This window comes from Lethenteron reissneri, chromosome 55, assembly GCF_015708825.2.
Source record: "Lethenteron reissneri isolate LAM-NWPU_2019-01 chromosome 55, ASM1570882v1, whole genome shotgun sequence".
In the NCBI taxonomy this organism is placed as follows: domain Eukaryota; kingdom Metazoa; phylum Chordata; class Hyperoartia; order Petromyzontiformes; family Petromyzontidae; genus Lethenteron; species Lethenteron reissneri.
The window spans coordinates 7,784,770-7,810,330 of NC_083833.1; the positions used below are offsets into that span (position 1 = coordinate 7,784,770).

General features: G+C 50.0%; 1 protein-coding gene across 2 annotated transcripts in view; it reads right to left on the reverse strand.

Moving 5' to 3' along the window:
* LOC133356733 (nuclear receptor subfamily 2 group C member 2-like) overlaps positions 1-25,201 on the reverse strand; it is a 57,626-nt gene extending 32,425 nt beyond the window's left edge. Inside the window, exons 1-4 of one of the 2 annotated variants that reach the window (XM_061574388.1) lie at positions 25,057-25,201; positions 22,183-22,277; positions 11,315-11,503; positions 889-1,072 (exon numbers count right to left, since the gene is read on the reverse strand). In XM_061574388.1, the coding sequence (XP_061430372.1) occupies positions 889-1,072; positions 11,315-11,503; positions 22,183-22,277; positions 25,057-25,096 (508 nt within the window). In that variant the 5' untranslated portion in view covers positions 25,097-25,201. The remainder of the gene's footprint in view (positions 1-888; positions 1,073-11,314; positions 11,504-22,182; positions 22,278-25,056) is intronic. The other variant, XM_061574389.1, reaches the window with a different exon arrangement.
* Between the last annotated feature and the right edge of the window lie 360 nt (positions 25,202-25,561).

The following is a 25,561-nucleotide window of genomic DNA, read 5'->3' on the forward strand; positions in this document are numbered from 1 at the left end:
GAGGGGAAGTGAGCAGCATGATTGTAGAGTAGTGTAGAGGAGGAGTGAGCAGTAGGATTGTAGGGGATTGTATGGGAGTGAGCTAGAGTAGTGTAGAGGAGGAGTGAGCAGTAGGATTGTAGGGGATTGTATGGGAGTGAGCTAGAGTAGTGTAGAGGGGGAGTGAGCAGTAGGATTGTAGGGGATTGTATGGGAGTGAGCTAGAGTAGTGTAGAGGGGGAGTGAGCAGTAGATTGTAGGGGATTGTATGGGAGTGAGCTAGAGTAGTGTAGAGGGGGAGTGAGCAGTAGGATTGTAGGGGATTGTATGGGAGTGAGCTAGAGTAGTGTAGAGGGGGAGTGAGCAGTAGGATTGTAGGGGATTGTATGGGAGTGAGCTAGAGTAGTGTAGAGGGGGAGTGAGCAGTAGGATTGTAGGGGATTGTATGGGAGTGAGTAGAGTAGTGTAGAGGGGGAGTGAGCAGTAGGACTTGTAGGGGATTGTATGGGAGTGAGCTAGAGTAGTGTAGAGGGGGAGTGAGCAGTAGGATTGTAGGGGATTGTATGGGAGTGAGTAGAGTAGTGTAGAGGGGGAGTGAGCAGTAGGATTGTAGGGGATTGTATGGGAGTGAGTAGAGTAGTGTAGAGGGGGAGTGAGCAGTAGGATTGTAGGGGATTGTATGGGAGTGAGCTAGAGTAGTGTAGAGGGGGAGTGAGCTAGAGTAGTGTAGAGGGGGAGTGAGCTAGAGTAGTGTAGAGGGGGAGTGAGCTAGAGTAGTGTAGAGGGGGAGTGAGCTAGAGTAGTGTAGAGGGGGAGTGAGTAGAGTAGTGTAGAGGGGGAGTGAGCTAGAGTAGTGTAGAGGGGGAGTGAGCCGGGCCACGAGGATTGGCCACATGCCCAAGGGCTCACCGGACGCCACGTCCCCGCACACCACGCAGTGCTCCACCGTGGACGGCACCAGCCGTGCCTCGTGCTTCACCGGCATCGCCCCCGCCGCCGCCGCTGCCGCCACTGCCGATGAGGGTCCCCCACTCTCCTTGGGACCCCCCTGAATGGCGCTCAGGTACTCTGACGTACCGGCGTCCGTCACCAGCTGACAAGCGGAGGTTCGGCGAAGGCAGGAACGGGGTAGGCGTTGCCGTCGGGGCGGGAGGGGGGAAGATGCCGGGGGTTGTGGGTCAGGGGTCAGAGCGGGGAGGGCGGTAGATTAGAGCAGAGAGCACGAGGGTGGGACGGCAACGATTTCATTCAAAAATCGATTGTTTCTGTTTAACATTGCGGCGCATTGTAGAGGTGGTCGGCCGGGGGCTCAGAGGTCAGAGACACGAGGCGGACAACCCCTGCGACTGACACAGCCACGGAGAGAGACTTTCATCCAGGATTGGACTGACTGGCAAAAGGGGCTTGTACAGTAGAATTATTAATGTATTACGATTACTCAAGTGTGAAAAACTCCCAGGCGAATTCTTGTTCAAGTGAGGGTTGAGTCCTAATCAGCAGTTCTGCAGAGCCAGAACATTGTGGTACTTATTCAATTTACACCGCAGAGAGAGATGATGGGCTGAGCCAACCCCCAAAACCATGACTTGAACTCGCAACCTTTTGATCGGGAGCCGGTCGCTCTTCCGCCGAGCCACCTCGCCGCCCCATTACCCTGGATAAATTGAGGGCTGGCCGCACAATCCTCGAGTGATTTTGATTTAATTCGTTCAAATATTTCACCAGCAAAAATCGCTCGAGATGAAACGTCTCGCTTGCAAGGGCGTCCCCGGTGTGTCGACCGACACACACGACAGAAACACACGCGACAACACGCGTACACACGTTTAAAATCCATAACTAAGACAGTGCGCATATATGGTACGAATATCGCACTACCAGTAACAATACTAACGATATCATAACAGGAAAAGATGATCTGTACGCATACATTTTCCAACACAAGCGACTGACAGCAAGACAGAAGCGAGATGGCAACACGGCATTCGGGTTCTTGCGATTGTCCGCTCTCCGATCCCTACGCGCGGTCAGCCCAAAACAAAACGACTTCAACAACAACAACAACAGCGGCGAGACGGCAAAACCGATTTGGTCGCCATGGGGGGGGGGCGGCGGGGGGCGGTGGCATCATCATCAGTGCCGCCACCACCGCCGCCATTTGGACTCGGGGGTACGTGCGGGAGAGGTTACACGGACGCGCCGGCGCGGCGACCTTGCCCCTCCGCCACCGCCTTTCTCTCTGCAAGCAGCAGCGCCGCTAAAAAACGATCAATGCCCCCTTTCTTCTCCCACAAAGAGCGCCGGGCGTGACGGGGAGAATGGATGTCGCTGCCGAGCGGCTCGTGCGTGCAGTCCTCCTCCTTCTCCTCCTCCTCCTCCCTCTTTTTTCCCCGATCAGTCTCAGGTTTGTTCACCATAGTGAGCACCCTTCAGTCATCATTTTGTTGTTTTTTTGTTTTGCTCGTGATTGTCCATAACCTTGGACGTAAGTGCACCAAATGAAATAAATGTGCCCATAAAGAAGTGTGCTACATACGTGCAAATACAGAGATTCTGCCAGGAAGAGGAGGCCCAGCTCAGTCCATCATAAGCAGCTCTCCATTGTCCAGCACGGAGCACACGGTGCCCTCCGCCGCCCACCGATCCAGGAAGGTGCCGGCATTACCCGGTGAGCTGGGCGTGGCGGAACTCCAGCCACACTGTGGCAGAGAGCAGGGCCCTGAAGATGCCGCGGGCGTTTGGTGAGCGGCTCCCATCCACCGCCGCCTCCCTCGCCCTGTAGAACGCCAGCTTGGCGGAGCTCATCGGGGAAGTCACGAGGCCGTCCCGGCGTTTGTCAGCCCCGTCTCCCCCCTGGCCAAAGATGATCACCGTGGGGGAGAAGTGCAGGTTGCCCTTCAGCAGCATGTTTCGCAGGAGATTGAATAATGAATCCAGAGCCTTGCACTGGGTGTACAGGTGTGCGACCGTTTCCATCTGCTCACCGCACAGAGAAGACTGAGGGATCGGTATTCGTGAATCTCGCTCGGAAGGCGTTGCTGGTGCTGTGGGTCAGGCTCCTACTGAAGTTCCCATTGCACTTGTAAGGAGGGCCTGAAGAAGAAACTCCTCCACAGAGGTTCATCTTGGCCTTCGCAGGGGAGGGTCTCTCTCCAGGCATGATCTTTGTGGGTCCTCAGCGTGTCTTGGTGGTGGAACTGCACCACTGGGCTTCGGCGTAAGGCAGGAAAGATCAAACCAATGAATACGGCCACAAACTCAAAAGCCCTCGATGTTCCCAGCAGATCCCCAAGGTCAAAACCTGTCGAACGCCTTCTCCTGGTCGAGAGAGAGGAGTGCGAGTAGGCGCCCAATTCTCTCGGAGAGGGCGATGAGATCCGTTGACAAGGAAGACGCCGTCGTGGGTGGTTCTCCCCGGGACTGCGTAGGCCTGGTCGCTCTCCACCACCTCAGCCAGCACCGTCTTCAATTTGGAGGACAGCGCTTTGGCCGGGATTTTGTATTCCGTGCACAGCACTGACAACCATGGCAAATTTTTACGATGCCTCAGGGCGTCCTTCTTAAGGAGCAGGGTGAGCACCGCCCTCCTCCGCGACTGAGACGCATGGCTCCTGTGGCCACCGCTTCTTCCAAGAACTGCTCGGTAGTCCTCGTGCGACGTTGGCCGAAAGGAGGCGTGGAGTTCTCCAGTGAGTCCGTCGATCCCCGGACGTTTATTTTTTTGCCAGGGACTTCACTGCTGTGTTCCGGGTCGCTCGCCGTGAACCCTTGCTCCGGCAGCTCGTTCGCTAACTCCCCGATGGCGGGTAGGTCCCTCCAGATCTCCTCTTGGGCAGGCGCAGATGTTCCCTCGGGAGACAAGAGGTCGCTGTAGAATCCCCTTATTGATATTACTTCCTCACTCTTTGTACTAAGAGCGCCTTCGTTGTTGAAGAGGCACGCCATAATTTTCTGCCTGTCCTTTTTCTTCCCCAAGGAGAGAAGGGGGATCATCCGGAGTCCGGGTCGAGGTATTGCTTGACCATAGAACGCACAAATGCTCCCTTGAGACACTCCTTCTTCTCCACGTACTCCTGTAGGAGGGCCAGGCTGTCTCCCTCAATGAGCCACCCCTCCAGGTCAAAGACCGGAGCCTCCATGTCAGTCACGTCGCTGTTTTTACGGCACGTGCTGCCCCAGGTGTATGTTTGGCGGAACCTTTTTTTTGGATTGCACCACTGGGCCGGGCTGTCAAACAAGTCCTTCTGCTATCGCCATTGCTCCCAGAACTCACTGAAGGGCTTGGTGAATGTGTTGTCCTCCAGCAGGGCATTGTTGAAGTGCAAGTAGGCTGCACCGCAGCTTGAGGCCCAGTAGGATCATGCTGTGATCCATTAGTCGCGCAGCTTTGGTGCCAGAAATGAGGATGCTTGACAGGAGACTTCTGGAGACGTGAAAGCGGCCAATCCTGGACTGGGGTGACCGATTGATGGCCCCGTGTCCGAGTGAACGTGAAACAATGCTGCCCGGGGTGGTGGAACCGCCACACATCCACCAAACCCAGAGGGGTCCAGAAGGTCGCGTAACTCCTCCAAGAGCCCAGCCTTCCCTGTGCGGTCCAGGGCATCCAGCATGCAGTTGCAGTCACCTCCTATGACCACCACACTCATCGCCCGGCACGCCACTGAGGTGGTTCCGCAGAAGCTACAGAAACCTGGGTCTCTCGCTGCCAGTGGTTGGAGCGTACACAATTCACGAGGTGAATGGTGGTCTTGCTGATCTGCATTGTGACGTCAAGGACCCTCCCCCTTGACCACTTCCACCAAGTTTGGTGAGAACACATTTGCTACTCTCGAGGGGGTGCTGCTGAAGTGGCTGAAAAAGGAGTTCCCTCTCCACTCCCTCCTCATTCCCTCCTAAAGTGTCCCTCACCCTTCAAGAGATGGCACCTGATGCTGGCACCTGATGCTGGCCTTGGTATATAGACGTTGCCCAGCGTCGTCACGTGTTCCGGGATGTCCTTGTCCAGGATGTAGGGTGGCATGCTGGAGAGCATCACCCGCGCCGCAGGTGAGGACAGTGGCTCCAGAGCGACGTACTGGTCACCCACCGTCAACCCCTGGGCCATGGTTGCAAAGACCACTCTCACCGACTTCAAAAGGAACACGATCTTGCCGTTCATTTTGGAGGCGAACTGGATCGCAGTCGCCAGGACCACGGACGCGAGGGCTTCGACGTAGGCGCCGGGAGATTTAATTGAACTGGCGATCTCTGGATTGCAAGCGCAATGTTTGTTCACCATTACACCGTGGCAACATCCCATTACCGTGTGCACTAAAGACCGTGCGACACACCGCTTCTCCCGTTGAGAATGGGCAAGCGGCACTGACCGCAAAGCAAGACCCACCTGCGCTCCTACAAACACCCCCCATAGGAAATGGTACAATCCGTCTCGAGCGTAAACGTGATCATGCCTGTGGAGCATGCCATTGCTCACAGAAGGGGCGGGGGGCGGGTGGTTCTTGTACTAAAAAAGTCACAGCGTTGACTATTAGCTACTGAGGATCTGCAGATGGAATTCATGGCATTGATTGCCAGAGAGGATGTTGTCCTTTGTCCCACGTTTCAAAAGTGCGTCTACGGAATAAAAGCCAGAGAGTGGACTTGCGGAGGTTTATTCTCTCTCCCCAAAATATCATCTGTCCCTAACCCCACACACAAACCTTGCTCAGCCTGAGTATCTGTGTGATATCAAATCAAATAAGTCACCATTTAATAACACGTTACATTTTAATTAATAAATTATTTTAGTCAGTTCTATCCCGATTGTGCCGTTGTCTTCACGAGAAGAAGAATCCATTCGGATCTCCTGCAGCGTTGCATGACTCTCCGTGTCAGCTTGACGATCCAAATGTTCCCAAAAACAACAAACAAAATACCCGCTAATTGAGCAATTATCAGATTGATACGTAGCAACCATTCCCCTCTACTTTGAAAAAACAGTCATGGAATCCAGCATGGCTTTCCCGAGTAAACAAGAATACGTAATAATAAAAAGAGAACATCCCACAGAAGCGAAATCACAGAGCTCCCTCTGAGATCCATTCAAGTGATCCATTTGTTGTGAGGCACTGTGTGTCGTTGTCTTGGTGTGGTCTGGGACTGTTCTTGCTGTTGTTTGGTTGCCTTGGTCAAGCTTGGGCATTGCTGTACTCATGCAATTAGAACGTATATACTTAATCAATTTCACGCATTTATTTTCAGTCATTTGCTTTGCTTTCCTATACTCTGCACTCCTATCGCGTTCTTTTTTGCATCGTTTGTTGTTGCAACTTCCTGACCCCGTGCCCCTACTAGATATCTGTTAAAAAGAGCTTCATAGCTCATCGGATTTCTCAAGGATGAATACAATTTTCTGATTCTGTAGGGGAGAACAGCACTTTCACAAGCACTGACACACAGAGTAATCAGGCTCAGATCCTACTGAAGGCGGCAAAACCCATTGGGATAAACAGCTCCAATTTACAAAGGACCACCCAGTCACGGCTCATCACATGGAAGTCAAATTGATGCATTTAATTGTTAAGATGTGGCATTAAGCCAAATTAGATTCAAAAGCAAATTTATGTGATGGCTTGTTTTAATGGGCAGTAATTGGTGACCCAGGATGAGACCATCAACTTGCTTTACTTAAGAATCCAGTTTAATCATCTCTGAGTCCACACAAGTCTTTGAGTCTCTATGCAAGTCTTTGATTCTCTATGCAAGTCTTTGAGTCTCTATGCAAGTCTTTGAGTCTCTATGCAAGTCTTTGAGTCTCTATGCAAGTCTTTGAGTCTCTATGCAAGTCTTTGAGTCTCTATACAGGTCTTTGAGTCTCTATGCAAGTTTATGGGTCTCTATGCAAGTCTTTGAGTCTCTATGCAAGTCTTTGAGTCTCTATGCAAGTCTTTGAGTCTCTATGCAAGTATTTGAGTCTCTATACAGGTCTTTGAGTCTCTATGCAAGTTTATGGGTCTCTATGCAAGTCTTCGAGTCTCTATGCAGGTCTTTGAGTCTCTATGCAAGTTTATGGGTCTCTATGCAAGTCTTTGAGTCTCTATGCAAGTCTTTGGGTCTCTAAGCAAGTCTTTGAGTCTCTATGCAAGTCTTTGAGTCTCTATGCAAGTCTTTGAGTCTCTATGCAAGTCTTTGGGTCTCTATGCAAGTCTTTGAGTCTCTATACAGGTCTTTGAGTCTCTATGCAAGTCTTTGGGTCTCTATGCAAGTCTTTGAGTCTCTATGCAAGTCTTTGGGTCTCTATGCAAGTCTTTGAGTCTCTATGCAAGTCTTTGAGTCTCTATGCAAGTCTTTGGGTCTCTATGCAAGTCTTTGAGTCTCTATACAGGTCTTTGAGTCTCTATGCAAGTCTTTGGGTCTCTATGCAAGTCTTTGAGTCTCTATGCAAGTCTTTGGGTCTCTATGCAAGTCTTTGAGTCTCTATGCAAGTCTTTGGGTCTCTATGCAAGTCTTTGAGTCTCTATGCAAGTCTTTGAGTCTCTATACAGGTCTTTGAGTCTCTATGCAAGTCTTTGAGTCTCCATGCAAGTCTTTGAGTCTCTATGCAGGTCTTTGAGTCTCTATGCAAGTTTATGGGTCTCTATGCAAGTCTTTGAGTCTCTATGCAAGTTTATGGGTCTCTATGCAAGTCTTTGAGTCTCTATACAGGTCTTTGAGTCTCTATGCAAGTTTATGGGTCTCTATGCAAGTCTTTGAGTCTCTATACAGGTCTTTGAGTCTCTATGCAAGTTTATGGGTCTCTATGCAAGTCTTTGAGTCTCTATGCAGGTCTTTGAGTCTCTATGCAAGTTTATGGGTCTCTATGCAAGTCTTTGAGTCTCTATGCAAGTCTTTGAGTCTCTATGCAAGTCTTTGAGTCTCTATACAGGTCTTTGAGTCTCTATGCAAGTTTATGGGTCTCTATGCAAGTATTTGAGTCTCTATGCAAGTCTTTGAGTCTCTATGCAAGTCTTTGAGTCTCTATACAGGTCTTTGAGTCTCTATGCAAGTTTATGGGTCTCTATGCAAGTCTTTGAGTCTCTATACAGGTCTTTGAGTCTCTATGCAAGTTTATGGGTCTCTATGCAAGTCTTTGAGTCTCTATGCAAGTCTTTGGGTCTCTAAGCAAGTCTTTGAGTCTCTATGCAAGTCTTTGAGTCTCTATGCAAGTCTTTGAGTCTCTATGCAAGTCTTTGGGTCTCTATGCAAGTCTTTGAGTCTCTATACAGGTCTTTGAGTCTCTATGCAAGTCTTTGGGTCTCTATGCAAGTCTTTGAGTCTCTATGCAAGTCTTTGGGTCTCTATGCAAGTCTTTGAGTCTCTATGCAAGTCTTTGAGTCTCTATGCAAGTCTTTGGGTCTCTATGCAAGTCTTTGAGTCTCTATACAGGTCTTTGAGTCTCTATGCAAGTCTTTGAGTCTCTATGCAAGTCTTTGAGTCTCTATGCAAGTCTTTGGGTCTCTATGCAAGTCTTTGAGTCTCTATGCAAGTCTTTGAGTCTCTATGCAAGTCTTTGAGTCTCTATACAGGTCTTTGAGTCTCTATGCAAGTTTATGGGTCTCTATGCAAGTCTTTGAGTCTCTATGCAAGTCTTTGAGTCTCTATGCAAGTCTTTGAGTCTCTATACAGGTCTTTGAGTCTCTATGCAAGTTTATGGGTCTCTATGCAAGTATTTGAGTCTCTATGCAAGTCTTTGAGTCTCTATGCAAGTATTTGAGTCTCTATACAGGTCTTTGAGTCTCTATGCAAGTCTTTGAGTCTCTATGCAAGTCTTTGAGTCTCTATGCAAGTTTATGGGTCTCTATGCAAGTCTTTGAGTCTCTATACAGGTCTTTGGGTCTCTAAGCAAGTTTATGGGTCTCTATGCAAGTCTTTGAGTCTCTATACAGGTCTTTGGGTCTCTAAGCAAGGCATCGTTGTCCGGGCTGGGGCCATCAATTCACTACAATTGTGAACCCAGTTGAACCCCAACTCAGTCTACGTCAGTCTATGGGTTTCTACACAAGTCATTGGTGACCAGCCTCAGGTCATCAACTCGCTACACTTGAGAACCCAGTTTTAATCACAGGCTCTGCAGCTCAAACCAGATTTCAAACCCAGGTTCTCGACAGCGCCGGCTCAGCGCTTCTCACATAACCCACACGGTTAGCACTTTCATTTATTTTTAAACGCTTTAAACAGCCCGTGCGATGGAAATATTTTTGGGAAAGCCGGCACGTAGCGTTGGGTGACCGACACCAGTTTTGCCATCCCAACCTGATCCGGCCAAGGCCTCTCGTTGCCGGCTAAACGAGGCGTCGGGTGCATCAATCGATCCTCGCGCTCGGGTCGATGCTCAATCCTCTGCAGTCGATACGGCCCTGTGATCAATAACGCATAATTGGGCCAAGGCTTTCAATTCCTCGTGTGTGCATGCGCATGTGCGTGCACTTGTGTGTGCGTACGCGTGTGAGTGGTGTGCTTGTGTGCGTGTATGTGTGCACGTGCACGTGCATGTGTGTGCGTGCGGGTGCGCGTGTGTGTGCGTGTGTGCTGTGTGCAAATCAGCCCACTGCACCCAGCCACAATGAATGCTCCAATATGGAAGCAACACAATTCAATAGCGTGCAAATTTTATGCGGCATCAAAATGCGACCGCATCCCGAAAACCTGCACAGGAACAGTGGGCATATTTATTTATTTATTTTAAAAATAGGCAGTCATAGATCTCTATGGGAGTCTATGGGTCCCTATGTGAGTCAATGGGTCTCTGTGTGGTCTTTGGGTCAATATAAGAGTCTATGGGGCCCTATGTGAGTCTATGAGTCTCTGTGAGTATATGGGTCAATATAAGAGTCTATGGGTCCATATGTGAGTCTATGGGTCTCTGTTTGAGTATATGGGTCAATATAAGAGTATATGGGTCCATACGTGAGTCGATGAGTCTCTGTGAGTATATGGGTCAACATAATAATCCATGGCTCCCTATGTGAGTCTATGGGTCCCAATGCAAGTCTATGGGTCACTATGCGAGTCTATGGGTCATTATGTGATCTTGATTCTGACACCTAAATATTTGGAGTTTGCATGTTCTCGCCGTGGTCACGTAGATTTTTCTCCGGGTGCTCCGGTTTTTCCCTCCACATTTAGAGACATGCATGTAAGAGTATTTGGCTGCAACAAATTTCCACGTGATAAGCCACTTCGTTGAGCTATAAATTATAGTCGGTTGCTTCTGAAAAAGAGCTGTATAGCTCAGTGAGCCTTACCTAGTAAAAATAAACACAGTTTAGTTTTATAAACAGAGATTCCTCTACTTACGACCATTGGACTTTCATAGATAGGAACAAACCTGTCTGATGTCCACAGTTGCCTGTTCGGACCGAGAGTCGTAAGTTCAACCACCGCGCATTAGATGACGGTGGTGGCATCTACATATGCAGAACGTGAAGAACCAGTGGCATCTACATGCACAGGAGATTAAACAACTTTTAAAGCCCTTCCCCGCATTTAGTGTACATGCCGTACAACGTGTTTGGAATCGACGGGAGTAAAGTTGGACTTACGAACAAATCGACTTACGAACAGACCTCTCGTTCGTAAGTAGAGGAGTCCCTGTTCGTAAGTAGAGGAGTCCCACGACGGTTAATAAACTCGCGCGATTAATCCTGGGCGGGGCGGCCTCTGTGAGAAGCGAGGGGGCACCCACGCCACCGCCGTGGGCGACACGTCACCCTGCTGACGACGAATTTGGCTAATCTGGACCTCGATACCAGCACGCAAAATGGCCTACTCTAGCGAACGACGTCAAGAGATCGTTTAGCATCCGGTGTGAAGCAGACGGCGCGTTGTGGTATTACTACGGTCATCACACCCGTGCGGCAATAGAATCGGGGCGGCCGCCGGATTCGAACCGTGACCCTCTGCAACGAGCAGCGAGTGCGCTACTGCCAGGCAGCTTCGCCACGTCGTAAGAAATTCGAGTCGGGGAGTTCTTACGCCAGAGAGACCACGTACACTACTTCTTGGGTTGCGCTAAACGTGCAGTGCACAATGGAAGAGTAGGCAAAATAAAACCCAAACGGAAGGGACTATCTGGAACTCCCTCTCGTGGACTCCGTCGATCGGCAGACTGTTCCTCCAGCAGTGGCCTAAGCAAGTGCAGGGTTGCCTTGTATGTATGCATGTATGCTGAACTTCTTTCGCACCGTACATAGCCAACCGCGCTAATCGGAGGTTGTAGAACTTCCCAACGGGACTCTTTGACGAAGTCGGCTCCGCAAGCGCTTGTGGGGAAGTGAGCGAGCGACCGAGCAAGCTGCCTCTCTCTCTCTCTCACCTGAAGGTGCTGCGCTGCCCCTCCGTCACCGGTGGCCAGGATCACGGGAATGCGCCCGACCACGGGCTGCCCGCCGGCGCCGCCCGCTGACCCTCCGACCCCGGCGCTGGCCAGCAGGAACTGCTTGGCGGCGAGGTCGGCGCCCACGGCCGACAACAGCTTCACGTCCGTCTGCGGCGGGTCGAGCAGCTGGGTGGCACAGCGCGCCGAGCGAAAAGAAAAGAGGGAAACCGAGGGGAGGACAAATCACATGTACGCATTGGACGTGGCGGCATGCACACCGGTTTGACGCGCCGTAGACTTTCGCGACCAATATTATTCATAATAAAGTTTTTTTTGTTGGTGGGTGAGATCGCGTGAGTATAAATGCGTCGTTCCCCCACCAACGCCCGACGCAGCCAATTAGTAAGGTTTGTCACGTGAATAAAACTACTTCAGGTACCAGTGTGTTGCAGAGTAAACCCACAACATTTACAATTTGAGTCGGACATTTCGTTGATTACGACCAGCTCCATCAGGCCATTTTCCGGAATTGTGAAGAAGACTTCCGAGTTTCCAGGTACCGTGCAGGAGGGATTTTTAATGGGAGAGGGGAACGTCAGTGTCACGTAGCGGTGACCCAAATAGGCCGAAATACACAACGTGTAACAAAGGTCGTCAGGAGAAGTGTGAATGTGTGAGATCTCTCTGCATTTTGGTCATAGTACCTTAGCGGTGTTCTTTGGGGCTCGGGAGTGGAAGCCCTTAGGGGAGTCATTCTAAACTACTCAAACTAAACGGTTCATTTACCCAGGAAAGGCTCGCCGAGTCTCAACACTTATTTGATCAGGGTGGTCCTACACTGGGCTGTTTCGGCCAATCTCATTCATGAATAATGTATCGATCCACTGCCGGATGTTGGTGTCTCCCTGCCGTGTCGGTCGTGGGGGGGTCGTTGAACCGTGCTTCACCAGGCCGGTCAGTTACGGGCTGACCGGAGGGGTGGGGGGGGGGCAGCACCCAAGATGGGTTCGTGTATCGCGAGCTATCGATGTTGGCCGTGACCGGGAACTGAACTCTCCGTGGCCCGGGTTAGTAACAGCAGCGAGTTTAAATACCATGGCACCGCTCCACTCCCGCATTAATTTATTACGAGGTATTTCATGATGCATGAGATACGTGGTAAATATTGTATAATAGTCATTTTTAGGCTTTTTTTACTGCTACGTTGTTTAAAATGGAAAAAACGTTAAATATTTTATTTTAAAAAATCCACACCACCACAGGTAAACTTGCAAACTCCAAATATACAGCAGGCTTCAGGCCCTCCTGTATACAAGGTGAGGTATCGGACATGTCGCCACCGTAACGCCCGTGTGCTTGTATTTGAATGATCGCTGCGAGGATTCCATCTCCGTGGGGGGGGGGGGGGGGCGGTCCCAATATGCGTGCACCTGCACCACTGTCAGCGCAGTTCTAGAATTGATTTGATTTAAGGTCACAGAGAGAGGCACTCCAATCGTAGCACGACAGTGCCGTCGAAGATACACTTCAGCATCGGCGCAATAGCACCACTAAAGTACTATGACAGTGAGCTTGGCCGTAATTTTAAAGTCTCTTTTAATCACGTTAATGAAGCGAGAACGGTTGATCGGGGCGGCGACAGGCCGAACTGCAGCGCTTTCATTTCTTGCTGCGTAGGTTTGTGGTTCAGACCCCGCGACCGCCCTGGTACAGCCCCTGCCACCGCCCTGGTTAATACTACAAGTGTATTAACACTACAAGTGTATAAACCATGAGTACTCCACGCCGTCGCCTTCACAGCGGACGTTAACGATCACGTGATGCTGTTCAATGAAGAGTCGGCCACGCGTGTGCTGCATCACGGTTCAAATTTTCCACCTTTATCACATTGCTCGCAATTTAATGAAGGGTTGATCACGCGTAACAATCATAGACCCCCCCCCTCCCACCGCGCCCCATCGAAAAACTAAGGCAAACTATACCCAGCGTGTGAACCATTGCATCTTCGCGACAAGCCTCGCGCTCGAATAAACGGCGCAAACGGCAAACGTACTCGCAAACCGATGCGTTTTGTCCTCGGGAGGGCATTTCACGGGCGACGACGATGTTACGTTCTTGAGCCGCGCAACGAGACGACATCGGGGTGACGTCGAGCGTCATGGCGTTACGGGGAGTCGAACGAGTGACGTCATCTCCTTGGCCCCACAAAAGTTTTGTTCTTTCAGCGCTGGTTTTAGTCGCCAAGTCTTTGGGCAACCCTTTCATGAATCTGAGTTTTTTTTTATCGGGTAAGTCCCTACAAATAACGCAACTTTGTACTAAATCTTCAGCCATATGCTGGGTCATATTTCTAAATGTTATTCTGACCCTCCCATTGCAGACATACACACGGACGGGACCGAGCTTATGCATTGTGTTCAGTTTGTTATCCTTCCCCCACACCTCCGATTAGCTAGGTAGGCTACCTACGGTGTGAAATGACGTACATCTCTTCAAATTTCGGAAGCTAAGCGGGGTTGAGCCAGGATAGTGCTTGGAAGGGCAATCACCATGCTTGTTGGAGGGGTGTGCGGTGCTACATTGTGGGCTTATGCAGCGAGTACCGACCACACTTAACTCTTGTGGGACAGTCATTTCCACATTTTATTACTGCTGCACGCTCGCTATGACATTTCGGTGAAAGAAAAAGCCGTCACTGTTCAAAGAGCCCCAGTGGAGCCTTACATCACTTTGTTGGGGGAAAATGCTGTTAGCGAGCATCTGCTAAGATCAGCGCGGCACGTGAATGGATGGTGTGGTTATTACCACGCCGGGCTCACCTTTGTCTCCCCAGCGCCAATATACCGTGCTAGTCCCAGCCCCGATTAGCTCGGTTAGCTACGTACGGTGCGAAAGAAGTTCAGCGTGCATATTTATGCACCGTACCAGGCACTCATCATATGAAGCTATGGGCAAGGCCTGGCTAGACCAGGTTCAGACACCACTTTTCAGCCACGGCTGTGATTTAAACTCAGTTTTACAGGGTTCGTAGTGCAGTGCACGAACCACTGCATTAGCATTCCACATAGAGTAATGACGTAAACACAAACACACCGGGCATGTTAAGAATGCACCACCATCTCGTGATGGAAAATTCAATTAACGACTCAGGGTCGCAATTTGATTCATGGATTGAGGATTATTCTCGTTTTGTTTGTACGGTTTTGTGTGCGCTATTTCATCTCTGCCATCTTCGCCCGCCTGTAATGTCTTGCTTGGGCCGTCTTGCCTCGTTCTGTCTGCACCGTTGCATCCGTACCGACACATTTGCACCGCGTACCTTGTCCGCAATATCTTACTATTGCGTGTCTCGTCTCTTCTGTCTGCCTTGTTTGCAGTACCCCATTTTTCCCATCTCAGTCGTTCTCACCATTTGCATAAACACAACATTTGCATATATCTTATTACAATTTATGTTAGTTTAACACGTATGTTTTCGCGATCACTATCATCCATAATAGAGGTTTTGTTGGGTTAGATCTTGTAAATATATAAATGTGTCTTTAAAACCCGCCACCACCCGACACAGCCAACTAGTAAGGGTTGTCACGTAAACAGAACGTGCCAATTTGTCACTAGTACAGCACTAGTGTGTAGTGTAGTGTATAGTAGTGTAGTATATAGTGTAGTGTATAGTAGTGTAGTATATAGTGTAGTATACTAGTACAGCACACCAGTGTATTGGAGAGCCAAGCCACAACATTTACAACCTGAGTACGACGTTTCGCCAGTAATTACAACTAGCTTCATCAGGCGACAGCCAGATTTGGCCTGATGAAGCTAGTTGTAATTACGTCGTACTCAGATTATAAATGTTGTGGCTTGGCTCTCCAACACACCGGTGTGGTGTACTAGTAAACTACACTATACACTAGTGCTGTACTAGTGACGAATTGGCCACGTTCAGTTTACGTGACAACCCTTACTAGTTGGCTGTGTCGGGTGGTGGCGGTTTTAACGACACTTTTACATATTTACGCGATCTAACCCAAAAACCTCTATTATGGACAATATATGTTATTTGCAAGCACGACCATTTTCTTCTACCAATGCTGGATGAGCGTCTCCCCGTCACGCCATGCGGGTGGTTGGGGTTATTTGGTTATACTTCACCACGCTGGTCAGTGGCGGTTGCTAAGGTTGGGCAACGTAGTCCTGTGGGATCATAGAATCACAGTACAATAATATAGTTTGCTGCACTGCCCTCTGTTGCATACTATTTGGTTCTTTCGGTAAAGTCACGTAGGTGAAAATAAAAATAACTAAATTAAATCACGACGTTTCGGAGGCAACACAAGCTTCCGTCATCAGGTGGGACAACCACAGCACTACAGTAAATTGTTTTTTTTTGCTGTGGTTGGTTGTGTTGCCTCCGAAACGTCGTGATTTAATTTAGTTTATTTTTATTTTCATCTACCGAAAGAACCAGAGTATAGATCCTTGCAGTCACGAAAACTTCAAATCTAGAATCAACTGCCCTCTGTTGGCCACCACGGTGCACAGCTTTGCGGCTGCCTATGACAGCTTGGCATGCACGGCGGTCATCCATTCAAGCACTACCGAGGCTCAACTCTGCCAAGCTTCAGATGCTCCGTTGAGTGCATTCCAGGTGATTTGGAGATTTGCTCACTGTCCCGCGGTCTCTAGGCTACACACTTGGGGGGTGGTGATGGCTCCTTTGCAACTGCGCCACCTAAACTCTGTAACTCCCTGCCCTTCAAGGTCAAGGGGACTTCCGAGCCATTACACATCTTCAAATCTCGACTAAAAACGCATCTGTTTAAAATGGATTTCTCTCCCTGTTTTGTTATTTTCAAAAGTCTTTCTCCCTTCTTCTTTCCTTGGTTGATGTTTAACTATTTTCTGCCTTTCCATGCATAGCACCCTGAGAGCCATTGTTTAAGGGCGTTTGATCAACTTAAATTATTGTTGAAATGTGTCTTACACACACAAACACTATATTAGAAAAACATTTAAACACGAGTTCACACCTGAAATCTTACAAGTGTTAGACGCTGCCAACACAGTAATCATGATCATAATCCACAATAGAGGTTTTTTGGGTTAGATGGGAGAGTAAAACCCCAACATTTACAATCTAAGTAAATGTTGTGGGATGTTTTGTTCACGTGGTGGTGGTGGCAGGTTTAACGACACATGAATATGTACGCGATCTAACACAAAAAAAATACCTCTATCATGGTTAATATTAGTCGCGAAATCCTCCTGCGTGTTAAACAATCATTATCATCGTCAGCTGCTGTTGCTGCCACCGTGATGTGATGGTCCACACACCACTGGGCTTGCAATAGAGAGCTGAAATGGATCCATTCAAACTCTCAGCAAGGCAGTTCAAACAATGGGGAAAGTCTTAAAACTCACCCCCTTCCACCGGCTCAGTGCACCCAGCAGCGTCAGAGGGATCCCAACACGGTCAGCTGATCGGGCAGGTTGCGCGTGGTGGGCTAAAGTCTGGGTAAGCAACCCTCTTCTCGTAAGACGTCTGGCCAGTGTGGAAGATTAGGCCTAAAACACCCTCTTAGAGGGGCTCCCCAGAAGCTCCCAAACTAAATTATGTTTAATTTTGCCAGGTAAGGCCCACGAAGCTGTGTAAGTCACTTTCAGAAGCGACCTCGCCACAATTGACAGCTCAACTAAGTGGCTTATCATCACGATGTAGCAAATTTATAGCAGGCAAACACTCTGAGCGCACGTCGATTCTAAATGTGGAGAGAAAAACTGGAGGACCCGGAGAAAAATCCACGCGCCCACGGGGAGAACAAGCAAATAATCAGGTGCCGGGGTGAGGGTCAAACCCACGACCTCCTGCATACCCAGCGAGGTAGTTAACATCTTGCCACTCCGGCGCCTAAAATGGTGTGGGCAAGCAGCTGCAGGGCTGCACCTCTCACTTTAACATTACCACCATCACCACCACCATCATCTTCTTCTTTATCGTTGTCCCCGCCCAGGCCGTTGGCAGCAGCGATGGTGTCACTGACAGACTGATGGCGCTTTGATTCCCGAGCCGGCATGGAGCGACGTGAAATGGGATTACCGAGGCGTGACTGGGGTAAGTGCGCAGACGGCAGCTGCATGCGTTTGCGCAAGCGGTGGTGGTGGCAATGGTTGGGGGGCGGAGAGGTGCCGGGGGGGGGGGTGGGGTAGGGAGACACAAAAACGCGCGTGCGATCACGGTCTTCGCTTGACCCTTATTGATCGGCTCGCGTTGGCTAAGGCGCAACGCCCCCACAGGCAGACACACGCTCGATAATAATAACACACGGGTGCACGCCGCTAAATCAAACGTGACGGGGTTTGTTTTTTATTCTTTGTCCCTTTTTTTTTTTTACGCTTTCTAAATAATTGTGGAAAGCGTCAGTGCGTTAGTCCGGTCCCGTACGTCCATAAGTCCCCGCTTTCGTCTGTCTGCCTTGATGAAATTGGGTGCAAACCGTGTGAACTGGGGCACCACGGTGTCGAGATGTTAACCACCTCGTCTGGTATACAGGAGGTTGTGGGTTGGATCCCGACCCTGACGATGCCTGGATATTTGGAGTTTGCGTGTTCTCCCCGTAGTCGCGTGGATTTTTTATCCGGATCCTCCGGTTTTCCCCTCCACATTTAGAATCAACATCATTTGTTTCAGAGTATTCGGCTGCAATAAATTTCCAATAGCTTTCTCTTCATGGGCAGCAGCAGCAGCGGCGGCGATCCATGGCAGCGTTAACTCTCCGAAACTCATCAGCTCGTTGTTATCCAACACTGTTCAATGAATCCTTCAAGCGTTAATGCATTCGCTCTGTCTGTCAATCTGTCTGTCTGCACCACGGCGCGGGGGCCATAATAACTCTCGTAATGATGATGATGATGACCCGATATAAATTGGATTATTATTCCATAGCTGCGTTGCTATTAGGGACTACTTAGCACGTAAAATTCTGGCGCAAATTTGTGAAAGCTTTGTCCAAAATTAATGGTTATATAAAAAAAGAAGCGCTAAATGGATGAGGATATTTTTGAGCAGCGCAATGTCATGGCCCGTCCCCCTTGACGTCGTCCCCCTTGACGTGGTCGTCACGCGTGATCATCACGTGTCATCGTCGTCGTCGTCGTCACGCACATCCACGTGTGCGGCACTAAGTGGATCATTATAGATAGGCAGGTTCCTGAGAGAAGGTGGCAAGGCCTGGGGAGGCCTACCTTCAGCAGTGCAGTGACCATGGCTGCTGCTGTTGCTGCTTATGATGATAAGTACATGCAAATGATATGCTCACGGTAGATTTAGGCCAATTAAATGCACAAACCCTGTATAAAGAGACAAAAAAATCAACAAAAACACAAATCAAGACGGTACAAGTCAGTAAAAAAAATTATGTAATTTTTTTTACGGATGACCGTATTGTCTGGACTAGAAAAAGCTCCAGAAAGTAAAACGCACCCCATAAATGTGCCCGGTGCCAATGCATTTATACAAATGTTGCTCACGGACACCGACACCTACCGGATCATTTTAATCCTTCCCGATTCCTTTCCTTTCCGTTCCGATGATGTAGACGTATGTCATCGGAACGGAACCGAAACAAAAACTAATAGCAAATAACTTTATTGGCACCGAGGCTACCCACAAGGCCATGCGGCAGGGCGTGTGACACAGTTTGGCGTCAGCTGTCGTAGAGTGTGGTCCTGTCGCCACGGTTCTTTGCGGTAAGTGCAATGTCTTTAAAACAACGGCACTACTGTGCCTCTCTAAATAAAATTAATGCCGAGCCGCTCGCGCGTTCCGAGATTCAGCGGTGAATGGGACCCCCCCGCCCCCACCCTGCAACTTGCAGATGTCTCGGAACGGGAAAGGGTTAAGACACATCCACAAGTTTTGATTTAAACTACGGCCACGAGGGAGTGGAGGGCGGTGGGTGGATGGGTGGGGGGGGGAAAGCCCTTCTTATAATCTGGATAATATGATCAATCGATTTGAATCGCGTCCATCGAATCGCACGTTGATGAATCATGCACCGCCAGTCACCCCGGGGGGAGGGGGCGGGGTGGTGCGGAGGGAGTGGGGAGGGGGGCCTTCCCACCTTCTGCCTTGCCAACTGTTTTACGCAAACGCTTACACGACCGCCGACGACAACGACGACGACTACGTACACAACGGGAACCCCGGAAGGCGTAAACAGCAACACAACCCGGCTGAACCGCCGCACCACCCCCCCTCCCCGCCAGCGGCGAATAATTTGCGTCGTCACGGAGAGACAATCGCGGCTAATTTTCTCGCCTCGCGGCGGCGGCACAGGAACCCATCGTCCTTGTTTGTTTACGTGCCTCGTTACGACGCTCGGGAGCGGGGACAAACGAGCGGCGTGGAAGCTGCGGCAGCAGCTGCTGGCCTGCTTGCAACTTCTCTTGTTTGCACACGCGCGAAGAGGTTTTCTCGCTTAACTTTACTCAGTCCGTCGCCGATCGAAACCGTGAGCACCGTCGTTTGGTGTTCAGCATATGCACGTATGTATGTGTATATGCTGAACTTCTTTCACACAGTACGTAGCCAACCGTGCTAATCGGAGGGTGGGTGAGTGTGTGGATGAGTGACTATGTGAGTGGGTGACTGTGTGAGTTTATGTACGTGTACATGCTGAACTTCTTTCGCACAGTACGTAGCCAACCGTGCTAATTGGAGGGTGGGTGAGTGTGTGGATGAATGACAATGTGAGTGGGTGAGTGACTGTGTGAGTCTATGTACGTGTATATGCTGAACTTCTTTCGCACAGTACGTAGCCAACCGTGCGAATTGGAGGGTGGGTGAGTGCGTGGATGAGTGACTATGTGAGTGGGTGAGTGACTGTGTGAGTCTATGTACGTGTATATGCTGAACTTTTTTCGCACAGTACGTAGCCAACCGTGATAATCGGAGGGTGGTTGAGTGTGTGGATGAATGACTATGTGAGTGGGTGAGTGACTGTGTGAGTCTATGTACGTGTATATGCTGAACTTTTTTCGCACAGTACGTAGCCAACCGTGCTAATTGGAGGGTGGGTGAGTGTGTGGATGAATGACTATGTGAGTGGGTGAGTGACTGTGTGAGTCTATGTACGTGTATATGCTGAACTTCTTTCACACAGTACGTAGCCAACCGTGCTAATCGGAGGGTGGGTGAGTGTGTGGATGAGTGACTATGTGAGTGGGTGACTGTGTGAGTTTATGTACGTGTACATGCTGAACTTCTTTCGCACAGTACGTAGCCAACCGTGCTAATTGGAGGGTGGGTGAGTGTGTGGATGAATGACAATGTGAGTGGGTGAGTGACTGTGTGAGTCTATGTACGTGTATATGCTGAACTTCTTTCGCACAGTACGTAGCCAACCGTACGAATTGGAGGGTGGGTGAGTGCGTGGATGAGTGACTATGTGAGTGGGTGAGTGACTGTGTGAGTCTATGTACGTGTATATGCTGAACTTTTTTCGCACAGTACGTAGCCAACCGTGATAATCGGAGGGTGGTTGAGTGTGTGGATGAGTGACTATGTGAGTGGGTGAGTGACTGTGTGAGTCTATGTACGTGTATATGCTGAACTTCTTTCACACAGTACGTAGTCAACCGTGCTAATCGGAGGGTGGTTGAGTGTGTGGATGAGTGACTATGTGAGTGGGTGAGTGACTGTGTGAGTCTATATACGTGTATACGCTGAACTTCTTTCGCACCGTGCATAGCCAACCGTTCTAATCACGTGGGGTGCTCTGCGTTTCGTGCTTGAGTACAGTCTGCAGTAGTCTCGCGGTGGAGGGAGACCATTGCCGTAAAATTAGTAACTGCCGGGAAATATTTCACGTTCGCACGGTGACGCCAGCACACGTGGCCTACTCTTTTTTCAAATCAGAATAAAATATTTACTTACACAGGAGGAATCCGATGAGCTACAAAGTTATTTTTTCGCAGATATCCAGTGCTTTCGCAGATGTCCCGTGGCAAAAATAAGGTCACGCGATGGGCACTGTCCACTGTGACGCAGGCCCACGGTCAATACGCTCGCAGTATTAACCAGGGCGTCCGCGTGGCGCGAACCACGGACCTCCGCAAACGAGCGGCGAACGCGTGCCGCCCTAACTGCCGTCATACGCGCTTCATTAACGGGAAGAAGAGGAAGAAGAAGAAACAGACCCTCACGTTAACGGCCGAGCTCACCGTTCGTTATAAGCACTTGAATTATGCGTCAACTGCGACGACGCTGAAATGTTTCTTAGATGCCAGTGGAGTGCTACATTGGGCCGCAGTCTCGCAGTGATTTTTTTACTCGAATAAATTACAGAACTGCTCCTGGCAAAGGTGCGGGAGGACACATTATATGAGACTGTCCCCCACAGAGATGGAACACTACCAAGCGATTGTTGGGAGGTCCGAGCGTAGTGACTCTCCGAAGATGTTTTTCTGCGTGTCGTTGGCTCTACTATTGGAATGCCCTGGCAACCTGGGGTAGAGAGCAATAGGGTGGATTGTGATAGGGTGGAGTGTGATGGCTGGAATTCTACTAGTGTATCGTTGCATTTTTGGATTGCTACCTGCAAAGAATGAATGTGCTTCATATGTAGTGTTGATGGAGGAGTGTTTCATAGAGTCTTTTCGCGTGTCTGCGCGCGTTGCCGGAACCTACCATGACCTGTAGATGAACAGCGTTAAGTTGTTCATCGACAGGTGTGGCAGCGCGTTACGAGTGTTGAGGAGTGTTTTGCACGTCTCTCCGTGCGTCGCCCGTTGCAGCCGTGGGCTGTCCGTGTGCATTGTTACTACTCGGAGTGGTTAAGTGTTGTGTCGAGTGTCCGCGTATTTACCTGTCCCCGCCGCGGGCTGTCCGCTCCGTCCGTGGCGAGCGAGGGAGAGTCACTCACGGCCTCGGCACAGTCGGACATCCTGCCCTCGCTTGCACCTGCGGAACGTACAACATCATCATCATCATCATCGTCGTCGTCGGCAGCCGTTCTCTCTCCACTGCTGCACTCTCGACAACAACTGCACTCAACGCGTCTTCATCAGAATACCCGTTAGCACCATTTGCATCAACAACACGGCCCTTCACTCTCCACTGCTGGCCTCCTTAATAACTGCACTTCGTACGACATCGTCAGAGAACTCATTATGCATGTATGTCAAACTTGTTTCGCAATGTACGTAGCCGACCGTGCTAATCGGAGGTGCATTAGGGGACCCATTCTCTCTCCCCCGCTGCTTTCCTAGCTACGACACTCCACACAAATTACATCATCATCAGGCACGACCATTTACTCTCCACCGCTACCCTGGGCTGCCACTTTGCCCCGGACGGCACCTACAGTCCCGCACACAACTGTCAGAAGGAGCTCGTTTAGCGAACCCATTCTCTCTGTGTTCGCGGCGCCGAGTACAGTGCCCGGGTGAAATCTCAGCCCCGTGGGGGGGGGGGGGTGAGTAGACGGAGAGAGAGACACACACAGACGTGCGCGCGAAGCAAAGACAATGAAAATGACCTCGCTCCGCTTCCCAATGGAAATTACAGCTACTCCCAGATAAAGCCGCTGCCGACGCGGCCACCACCGGCGAGGATGGTGGGGGGGCTTGTGGCCAGATGGCATCAGGACCGGATGTGTCAGCAGCATCACGTGAACTCCTGCTCTTTTCCAAGCAGTCACCCTCTGTGGGGACATAACAACCGACGCATTCTCCGCATTGAGCCTCCCTGGCCCAGCGGCTGTACCCGCGTTCGCCGCTCTGTTGCCGAGCTCCGCGGCTCGAATTTCCGCCGGCCGCCCTGGTTATTACCGCGCCGGTGCCGGCGTACGAGCCGTACGCCATACGAATACGCGGTGCTTGCTTCACGGCGGAGGTTCAAGATTGATTCATTCATTCATCGCGCCAGTTACTAATTTCATTCGTAAACTGCTCGTGCTGCCATACACCGGCGTCTAGAGTGATTTGTTTGAACCACGGATCACGTTGAAGGTCCCCCGACCTCATTCTAAACCGGTGTCATGGTACAAATTTGACGAAGGGCGCCAGGATGGCATGGTGGTAACGTTTTGTGCCTCGCAGCAAGAGGGGCCATTTCTGCGTCACATTTGTATCGACTCCCCCTGTTCTGCATAGTCTCCTCCGGGTTCTACGGTTTCTTCCAAGAGCTAAATAAAGACACAATGCCACTGGTATTGGCCAAACGTCGCGATGCTGCTGAAAGAACTACCCGCAAATCACTCATTGCCCCCCGACTGTGAAAACTCGGCAGGATAGGCTCGGTGGGAAAAGAGCCGACCGAGCCACCCTCAAAAGGGCGGCGTGAACATCCTGCCCCGGCAAATGGGTCTAGAACTGACCTTCGCACAAACACGCCGTCGCAAGTGCACGCTGCACACGCCCATACACCGTGAGCCTGGTATGTACCACGTGGTGTTTTGGGCTTCCAAGGTGGCCAGGAGATGACAGCGCTAGCGATGAGATGCCTGAACGCCGTGAGCATTACCGGTACTGTATTCTCTGGATTATGAAGCACCCCCCCCCCCCTTCCACATCCCCCCCCCCCCGCTTCCCCCACCCACAACCCTTTCGCGGGCGAGACCAGAATTGTGCAACTTTCTTGGCATGGCGCATAAGTTTTGGGTGCGTCTTACTTTCCGGAGCGTCTCATAACACAGGAGAATACGGTAACGATTCAACCCACGCCCCCCCCCCCCCCAATCCTCCTTCCCCTTGTACCCGGCAATGCGATGGATCGTGACGATTCAAGGCTAAGGATTCAAATCGATAATTAATTATTTAAGTGTATGTATGTACGTTGAACGTCTGTCGCACCATAGGTAGCCAACCGTGCTAATCCGTATCTCTCTATTCAGAATCAGAATATTTATTTAACCTGGAGAAAACCCGATGAGCAACGAAGCTCTTCTTAACAGATGTCCACAGTAGGGGTGGGTCCGAAAGTTACAACTCAAAAAAGAACGATAAAATTTCAACATACTATCAGAGTGCAAAACTGTATGAGAAGTGATCATTACAAAAAAGTGTGTATTGTCTCTGATTGTCTGTTCTGTCTAGATGTGGTCTCTTAGCTTCAAGTTTTATTGGCATATAAAATAATAGCAACAATAATAATGAGTAATAATCATTTACAGCCGCTTTATCGAGCCACTGCCGGATCAAGGCCTCCCTCCCCACTCTGTGTCGGCCGTGGGGGGGGGGGGGGGGGGGGGAGTCCAGGGAATTGTTTGACCATACTTCACCACCCCGGTCGGTAAATCACCTCCTGTCCCTCCAATACGCAGCGTTACAAAAAAAAAACGTATTCCAAGCGGAGGCAGCCTCTGCGACCGCGGAATTAATGGAGCCGTCGCACAGACGGATTCTAAATTTACGTTCCGCGACCGATCCTGTTACGTGGCGGACGATGCCAGACGGAGGTGGCATCTCCCCCGGGACACACAAACCGATTAACACGCACTAGCAGCACTACTAGGAGGCTTTCGCAACCAATCTTATTCATAACAAAAGGTTTTTTTTGTGGGGGGTTAGATCGCGTTAGTTTAAATGTGTCGTCAACCCGATGATGCCGGTTGATGTAATTACCGTCAAAACGTCACGGCACTCTGATTGTAAATGTTGCAGTGGGTTTACTCTCCAGCACACCGGTGTGCTGAAGTGGTAACCAATTGGCGCGTTTTTGTTTACGTGACAAACCTTACCCTTGGGCTGCGTCGGTTGGCGGTGGGTTAACAACAACATTTATGCTCATGCGATCGAACGCAAAGAAAAAAAAACCTTCATTATGAAAACCGCTTAAATAACGAGGAACGTCGCGGCGGCCAACCGCACGTGGCCAACGCTGTCCCGCGCGCCATGCGGCAAAAAACGTGCAACCGTGCCAAATTATTTTTTATTATCATCGTTTCACGATGGCAGTTAATGTTGAGAACGTCACATGCCGAGTATGAAATCGCAGAAGCTGCGGAGCGTTAACGAAGCACCGTTCGATGTTTATTGCCGCGCGAATGGGACTTTATTTTTATAGGATGAGGTTTGTTTGTATAAATATTTACGTGATCTAACCCATACTATGGATGATATTGGTCGTGAAAGCCTACGTGTTAAACCAATTACATTTTTTTGGTCGTAATCTTTCATGTGCTAATAACATTATCAGTACGACGGACATCACCCACAACTGTAACAGGCTCCCCCCCCCAGATT